At 41.1% G+C, this 9066-nt stretch overlaps 1 protein-coding gene across 1 annotated transcript; it reads left to right on the top strand.

Moving 5' to 3' along the window:
* Nucleotides 1-430: 430 nt before the first annotated feature.
* LOC127530551 (uncharacterized) lies at nucleotides 431-8591 on the top strand. Its single transcript, XM_051937606.1, has 2 exons — nucleotides 431-4142; nucleotides 5413-8591. Exons 1-2 carry the CDS (start codon nucleotides 2853-2855, stop codon nucleotides 5458-5460), a joined length of 1338 nt encoding a protein of 445 aa, XP_051793566.1. The 5' UTR covers nucleotides 431-2852; the 3' UTR covers nucleotides 5461-8591.
* Nucleotides 8592-9066: the final 475 nt, after the last annotated feature.

Below are 9066 nucleotides of genomic sequence, written 5' to 3'. Positions count from 1 at the left end.
TCCTGGGTTGTTTAGCGCATCTTGATGTAAAAACCATGAAATAAAAGTTGGAATTCTGAACTTTTGTGTCGTATTCATCTTTTTATCTGAAACCCAAATGTCTTCAGTATACAACAAAAACAAAGGAATTGAACTTGCTGTTCCAATACTTTTGGAGGTGACTGTATATTTTGTTCTTTTTGAAATGTTAGTTGTTAAAGGTGACTACCTTCAAAAAGTGTAATGCCCTTTTAGTGTCACAAGGTCTTGTTTAGAGCCATACCTGTAGATATCATGACATGTTGACACCCATTTACAATGCATACATGTAATTATAACATACACATACAAATTACATGTAATAACTTGAATTCAGGGAGCTCTGTAGTAGTTTATGGTTGATTAATTTAAAAATACAACAATAATGTTGAATTTTACAGTATCAGTGCAGTGGGATTAAACATGTTAAATTTAATTGTACAATGTCATGTTACAAGAAAAAGAACCTATACCTAAGTTATAACTTATGTATACTTAAGTTATACCATTACACTTTTTGAAGGTAGTCACCTTTAACAAAGAACCAAACATACATAATACTACCATTGGAATGACTACTAATACTTATATCCCAATTTAAAGTACTGAAAAGCAAAAAACCATTCTGACATTACCCATGCCATTTTGAGTAAGAATATCTCAGTAACTACAAATATAACCCTGCTGCTTTTTTGTACAGTGATAGAAGACAGATGGAACTGTCTTGTTGAAAAATTTGGGGTCTCTGGTACCTGTCCCACACTGAGATTTTTGCCACCAAAAATAGCAATTAACTCATTGGCTGCCAGCCGTTTTCAGAGCAAAGAGCCCCCGACTGCCAGAGTTTTTAAGAATTTTGACAGATTTTTCAAGATCTACAGAATATCAAGTTTTTAGACTACATAAACATTGAAACTATTGAAAGAAAGTGTAGATTCTCTTCTTTCATCAGGAAAAACAATTTGTTTCTAGGATTTTCGGTTCTAAAGTTATCGGCAGCAGAACATAGGGTAGTTTCAGCAAAAACAGCTGTTTTTGACCAAAAAACAGAGATAACGAGCTTTTTCTGCAGAGAGGCACATCAATCACTTTGATGCCAATATTTTTTGGTTTAGTGACATCCCACACAACTGAACAGTTGTTTACTTATATGAAACAACAAAAACAACTCGGAAAAAGCATTTTGAGGTCAACTTTTTAACCTTTTGTTAGCTAAATCATTTATTTACAAACAAACAACACAAGTCAACATTTTGGTTCAGAACAATACATCTTACAAAAATATAAACAAAATATTTTTAGGTGTGTGTGTGTGTGTGTGTGTGTGTGTGTTTGTTTGTGTGTGTGTGTGTGTGTGTGTGTGTGTGTGTGTGTCTGTCTGTGTGTGTCTGTGTGTCTCTGTGTATGTGTGCTCGCTCTAAACTCATCTGACTCGGCTTCGTCAGATGAGCTCAAGAGAGCGGTGGTGGCGAAACAGAAACCGAAAACTAGCGCAGCTTTGATCACCAGCGGCTGTTGGTAACGGCACTTTTTGCTGTCGCCCCACCATGGTCACGGTCTTTGTCATTCTTTTGGCCCACCGCAACACTCTCACATTCCAAAACTCCACGATTTTCACCGACAAGCTCCGCCAGACTGTCCTGCAGCCCCCCCAGTCAAAAAACATGATTGACGTCTATAGACGTCATTGGCAGCGAATGAGTTAAAAATCTCGTCCAACTTTGGGAGCTCATATTTTCCAAACTGAGGTACCTAGAAAGCTCCAGTTTGCTAAGTTATCGCACAAGTTTGTGTAGAATGGAACCCAGGGGTGTCAGAACACTTCTGTGCAGTATTTCTAGTACTTTTAAGGTCCCAAACCCCACTCATGAGTAGGTATGTCTTAATTTTGTAGCATTTTTATCAAGCCCCCACGGCCTGCAGAGTGTAGGGAAACACCTGGGGATGTTTGTGGGGCACTAGCTACATGCAGAGGCCTTGTTTACCAACTCACAGCTCTCTGGTATGTCTACAGGCTGAGAAATAACCACTTAAAGATGCACGAAACGCTGGTGAGGCATTTTATAGCCCAAATTCTGAAAATTTCAGACCCCCACAACTCAGAAACTATTTGAGCTACAGGCCTACAATTTTGCATAGAAAGTACTTTTGTGACTGTCTAATGGCATACAAATTTAGGACTAATTTGAAGATGGTGCAGCAACACCCCCAATGAATATCTGGTCTTTTCACCTGGAATGACTCTGTTAAAGGTTTTACCCCCTGCAGAAAAGGAGAGACATGACACATGGTTTAAAGCAAAATTGCGAAGTATAAATGAATTTATGGAAAATGTGAACCAATGGATTGACAATTCAGACATTCTCAAACCTGCTGAAACTAAAAATAATGAAGATTACGATGAGAATGAAGTGAAACCTAGTGACAGCATTTCCAATATTGAAACAAACACTTCTGGAACAAGATCAAGCAGAAGAAGTATCACCAGCTCAAAACTCAGCAGATCTTCCACTTCATCAGCACACATCCAGGCTCCAAGCTCGCTACAGCTTTAAAGGATAAACATTCGCTGGAGGAGCAAAGAAAGGCTGGAGCTGGATACAGAGATGGCAGCTTCTAATGCTAAACTAGCAGTGTTATCAGCTGCTAGTCACCACGATCATTCAAATGCAATGGAATCCTATTTTAAAAAGGGAAAGGTGTTAAAGGACGCTTCCACCAGTTACAACCATCATGAAAAAGGAGCAAGATTAAAGGAAACATCTACAGTTCTAAATTCTCAGACGAAAGAGTTTCAACCTACCTTTGTGGACTCATGGCAGTAACAACAATTCATGCAACAACATAAACAACATGCATACAAAGATGCACCACAAATCAATCAGGACACGTTACAAACTAAAACAGCAAGATTTGGAAAAGGAGTGAGCACACCTCACGTGGAATTAACAAATCCTAATGTCATTCAGGCTGAAGCACCTCTTCAAATAAATGATGAAACATCAGCGCTCAGCAATTTACTGCAAAGGCAAAATGAAATCTCATCGTTGCTCATACAACAGCAAACTGCTCCTTTACTTCCTCCAAGAGAAATTCCATTCTTTGACGGTGATCCTCTGCAGTACAAAACATTTGTCAGAGCATTTGAACATTGTGTCGAGAGAAACGCCAACAACAATGGAGACCGTTTGTCTTTTCTGGAGGATGTTAAATCTCTTCAAGCATATGCATTATTTCTGCATGAATGTTGTAATGCTATGGAGGACGTTCAATACATGAGAGAACTGGATATGCCAGCAAACATGAGAGCAGTGATTTTAAACCTTCCATACAAATTAAGAGAAAAATGGAGAGCTGCAGCATGTGAGATACTGGAAGGATCGAGTCGCAGGGCACAGTTTATTGACATTGTAACCTTTGTAAAACATCAAGTCAAAATTGTGTCCGACCCAATCTTTGGAGACATTCAAAACTCACAACCTGGTACAGTGAGTAAAAATGTGAACAGGATGAAATTACAGCCAAAATCAAGATTTAAAGGAAACAGTTTTGCAACCGCTGCTGCCACCATTGAAGCACCTGCATTTGAGGAATCCAGAAAGTCTGACCAAGTTCAGCAGCAAGGTGTCTCACCAAAACAAAATAGTGTTTGTGTATGTTGTGGTCAAGGACAGCCACTTCAGCAGTGTCCAAGATTGTCCAAAAAAACGTACAGGGACAAAATAAACTTTCTAAAGGAGAAAGGAGTCTGCTTTGGCTGCCTATGCACTGGGCATAGGAGCAAGGACTGGGGTAAGCGCCTGACCTGTAAGATATGCAGCCAAAACCATCCCAGTGTTCTTCATATCAGCCAAAAGGACAAAGCAAACAGCACAGACCCTCAACAATCCAAGGAACCATCACTGAGCAGTGCACTTGTTTCTCTGCAAACACATGACCATACAGGGGCCGGAAATGATGAAGGCATTCTTTCTATTTTGCCAGTTCGGATAAAGGCTAGCAAAGGAGACAAGATCATCCAAACCTATGCCTTTCTTGATCCAGGCAGTACAGCTACATTTTGGAAGGAAAGCTCAAATCAGTCTGTGCACTATGGGCTCAAGAACATCCATTTCCAGTTACAGGTGTAGTCAACATCCAGCTTCAAGAGGCCCCAGACATTCCACAGGAACATCATCTCACAGGAAAAACAAAACTCTCTTCCTCTCTTTCGCTTTGTTCGACCCTGACGATCTTAAACTACGCTAAGCGAATCTTCCTTTTTCTTTAGGCGCGCCCTGTTTGTTCTTTTTCCACTTTCCAAACTTCGCAGCTATAGAGGCTGGCACTCTATTAGCCACAACTTCTTATTCAATTTTTCTTTTTGTTCAGAATAGATATTTTTGTTCATCTCCAACAACCAGATCTACAATTTTGTTTTATTTACGATTTAATTTTGATAGGAACCAATTCGATTCTGTTCCGTCGCTTTTATCATTCCCCGCTGAAGAGTTCCAGTCTGTTCGGCCCTCACCTATACCTGACCGGCAGAAATAGAACGTGAGCCTTCAGCCTCCAAATAATTATTTTTGACAAAATCAACCCAGAAGGACGCCGGCTGTTTCAGCCCTCGCCACCGCCAGCTGACCACCAGACGAACCGGGTCAAGCCAGACCCCTAGGACACGCGAGGTTCGAAGTAGACAGGACGACGAAGCGTTGCCATAGCAGCCAAACAGCGCAGCTCCCGAGCCGACTCTCGAACTCAACGAGGGCCGTTGCACAGCAACCCGTCCCAGTCTCTGAGCTTCGTGTGATCCCTCTTCTCCAACGCAAAGTAAGACCAGCTGACGTGTGATCTAAACTAATGGTTGATGTCAAAAATAATAGCTTGATTTAATATTAATCACTCCGTTTGATCACTCACCGTCGTTCATATTCTAAATTGTTAAACTCCTCGATATTTGTTTTTCACGGTCTGATTACTCAGTGCCATAATCTCAGATTAGAAATGCAAACATAAATAATCTACACACACACACACACACACACACACCCGCACCTACACCACACACATACACCCACAGCATTTATCTATTCCATATTTGTCACTGTATTAATTCCTGTGTTTATCATTATATTGGTTAATAAATATCTTTCATTTAGACCAAAATTACAGTCTCTTTTACGTTCATGTGTGTTGACTGGGGTCAATGTTTTTCGAGGATTCTCGACATTCAGATATTAGACTGACTAACTTATCAAATTTATCAATCCATTAATAATATTTTTATTAAGATTGATTAATAATTTCCCGGTAGATTCAACTCCGGGTGGTGCCCCAATTACGGTAATAGAATATCAACGAGTGCAGACTTATTAAATTAACGTTTAATAAGGCAATATTGCTACACAGGCTAACAGGTTTGGAGATCTCAGGTCTCACTGGAAACCAGTTCTATGACTTACCTGAGGTCTACACCCAGAAGAGGATGCCTGTAAGTACAAATAATATCATAAAAGAAGAGGAACTGGCTAAGTGGCCATATTTGGATGGTGTGGATGTTCCTCGTATCCAAGCTGATGTGGAGTTATTGATAAGCACCAATGCCTCCAAAATGCTTGAACCCTGGGAAGTGATTAATAGCCATAGAAACAGACCATGAAAACCCTATTGGGGTGGGTTATAAATGGCCCCCTGCAATGCTGCCATGATGAGCGATGTGAGAGTGGCCACCCCGCTGCTACAGTCAACAGGATCTCCATAGAAAGGCTGGAGGAATGACTGAATAATCAGTACAATCATGATTTTAATGAAAACACATCAGGAGACAAAAAGGAGATGTCAAGTTCATGGAAATCATGAAAGATTCAGTGAAGCTTCAAGACGGACATTATACCTTGAGGCTTCCCTTTAAGGAAGAAGTCTCTCTGCCAAATAATTACTGTATTTGTTTGTTTATTTATTAGGATCCCCATTAGCTATACCTTTTGGTTAGCTATTCTTCCTGGGGTCCTTAAAAATTCTTGTATTTACAAAAGATCATTACAATTAACATTTATAAACATCATGACAGTTTAAAATTACATCAATATCATACAATCATACAATCATGTATTGCCAAGCAGCACATTTTTGGGTTGAAGAGGAGGTTTGAGAGAAATGAAAAGTTCCATCAGGAATACACCACCTTTCTCAGTGACATGATCAAAGAAGGATATGCTGAACGTGTGCCTGAGCATGAGTTGGTGCCATCTGATGGTAAGGTGTGGTACATCCGCACCACGGAGTCTACCATCCCAAGAAGGGAAATCTTTCTGTTGTATTTGACTGTGGAGCTGAGTTCAGAGGAAAATCTCTGAACAGTCAGCTTCTACAGGGCCCTTACCTCACCAGTTCTCTGCTAGGAGTCCTCACACGGTTCAGACAAGAACCTGTGGCTGTGATGGCTGACGTTCAGTCCATGTTCCATCAAGTCAGGGTAGCTCAAGATGATAGCAATGACCTGCGTTTCTTGTGGCGGCCTGAATGGGATTTAAAGCAAGAACTTGTAGAATATAGGATGACTGTACATCTGTTTGTGTTTTCACCCAGCTGTGCTTGCTATGCTCTACGAAAAACTGCAGAAGATAACCAGACCAGTTTCTCAGCAGAAGTCGCTGGCAGTCAATCAGAACTTTTACACGGACAACTGTCTAAAGTTTGCCATCAGAGGAAGACGCTATTGAGATGGTCCGAGATTTGACAGCCGTTTGTCAGAAGGGAGGCTTCCATCTGACAAAATGGATTAGCAACAGTCGTGGTGTACGACTATCCATTCCAGAAAAAAACAAAGATCCAAGATTTTGCATGAGTTGGATTTGGATAGAGACCAATTACCTGTGGAGAGAGCCCTTGGCCTCAGTGGTGTGTTGAAGTTCAAGTTCAAGATGGCATTCAAGGAAAAATCCCATACTAGGCGTGGGATTATATCGGTGGTCGGAAAGAAGAAAAAAAGGAAACGAAAAGGGGTATTTGGGTATTTGATTTCTTGATTTATTTTAAATTATTTATTGTCTCCATTATGTAAATATGTACTGAATTGTGTATGCCCTCCTGCCATTAACAATTAGGGGCCGGTGTGTTGGAGCCATTATTTATGTTCATTATGTTTCTTTATTTTTACTATGGACTGGCCATATTTTAAGTTTTGTGTTGATCTGTAGGAGGAGCTTGGGTCCTGGGTTTTAAAAGCTCCAGGTAATCAGGTCAGGTGTGTCGGATGGAGAGCAAACAGTTTCTGACCATGCCAGCGTGGCACTGTGATAGATAATTGGTTTGTTTGTTCTTTTTACAAAATTAAAGGAAATAGTTTACTTAATGGACAATGGCTAAAGAAATAAACGGATTGATATATCCAAAGAACTGTGTGGAGGACATGTTTGTTGGATTTGTTTGCCCAGAGCACGCATCCAGAAGTAACATCCCCTCCGCTCCACAGCGACCTTTAAACTGGGTTAAAGGCTGCTACAAATGATGTCAGACAAGTGTGTTTGTTCACAACAAAAAGAAGGACGGACCTGGGGCGTGGAAACCCCAGAGCCACAGAGAATAAAAGACAGGGCATCAGAGGGCAGAGACAGATTTACCCCGGGGTATCTCTCAGAGTGATTTGACCTGTGCTGCACAGAATAAACACTTTATTTTTGAATCTGAAGATTGCTCCAAGACTCTTCACTGTTTTTCTTTGGTGAGACTGCTGCAACTGTTATTTTTGACTAGAGATATTTTTTAGTAAATGAGGACCTAGAATAAAGACAGAAGACTTAAATTGTGAAGAAATTGTTTATACACTACAATTGGAAAAATACTCAACACACCCTTCAACACCTTGCACCACATCATTCCCACACAGCCACATACACACTACTGATTTTACAGACAAGACACGCCATGTTTGCAGTTATTCTTTGGTTTACCTGACTTTAATTTGTAATAAATGACTTGATTATTGTGGAAAGCAGACTCCTCCTGTTCTTTAGTCATGGCCATTGAGCCGGGTTATGACATTAATTATAACTATAACTAATGTAACTAATCCAAGTACAGTTACTGTAACTGTACTTAACAAACTGTAAATAATAGAATAAAATGAAAAACAGAATAAAGTGACTCACTGTGTCCAGCTGTCTCTTTGGTCCTCCTTCCTCCTTAAACTCTCAGCATCTCCTCTGGACTTCCTCCTCTTCTGATAAAGTTTCTGCCCACAGCCAATCAGAGAGCAGCACCGTGATGTCACAGCAGCTGTCAGTAGCTGCAGGAAGGAGGTTCAGGTTCATTCAGACCCATGTGGTTTAAAGGAAAGCAGCCGCTGCAGCGCATGCTTTACGAGAAGCTGCTGCAAGGATTAATGCGACTGCAGACAGGAGAAAACAAAGAACAACTAAAGACTGTGGTTGATGAAACCAACGGAAATCAGTCATTGTGAAACAGAAAACTCAGAGTTTCCTATCTCAGAGAAGATCAACTCAGAGTTTGTTAAACCTGTTTCGTGTTCTATTGTGTCATTGTCCTTTTGGATGTGGCAATGTGTTAATAAACATCCAATGTGTTTATCTATTTGTGTTTATTTTAAATGGTTGCCTTTGCTCTCTGTCTTCTACGAATGTGTGACTGAGCTCGTGTCTTTAGTCTGAAAATCTGGCCCTGGTGAATTTTTAATTGAATTGCCCTGCTCTACAGCAACTTCAAGCCTCCATCCAGCACTCCTTGTTACCACTTCTGCTCCTCCATTGTGCTGCTGCTCGACTCTCCGTTCTGGTCCCAGGTGTCCCGGTAGTCCCTCATGTCCCAGGAGTCCCTCATGTCCCAGGAGTCCCTCATGTCCCGGTAGTCCCTCATGTCCCGGTAGTCCCTCATGTCCCGGCAGTCCATCATGTCCCAGCAGTCCATCATGTCCCAGCAGTCCATCATGTCCAGGACAGGACATGAGTCCCTCATGTCCTGGTAGTCCCGGTCCACTCGGTGGTGCAGCTCACCCCGTCCTCCTCACATCTCCAAAGCTAAAAAGGGAGGAGGTCGGCACGGCCT

The sequence above is a fragment of the Acanthochromis polyacanthus genome, chromosome 17 (assembly GCF_021347895.1).
Source record: "Acanthochromis polyacanthus isolate Apoly-LR-REF ecotype Palm Island chromosome 17, KAUST_Apoly_ChrSc, whole genome shotgun sequence".
NCBI classification, from domain to species: domain Eukaryota; kingdom Metazoa; phylum Chordata; class Actinopteri; family Pomacentridae; genus Acanthochromis; species Acanthochromis polyacanthus.
Note: the sequence above shows the minus strand (reverse complement) of the source record. Positions and strands in the feature narration are given on the sequence as shown.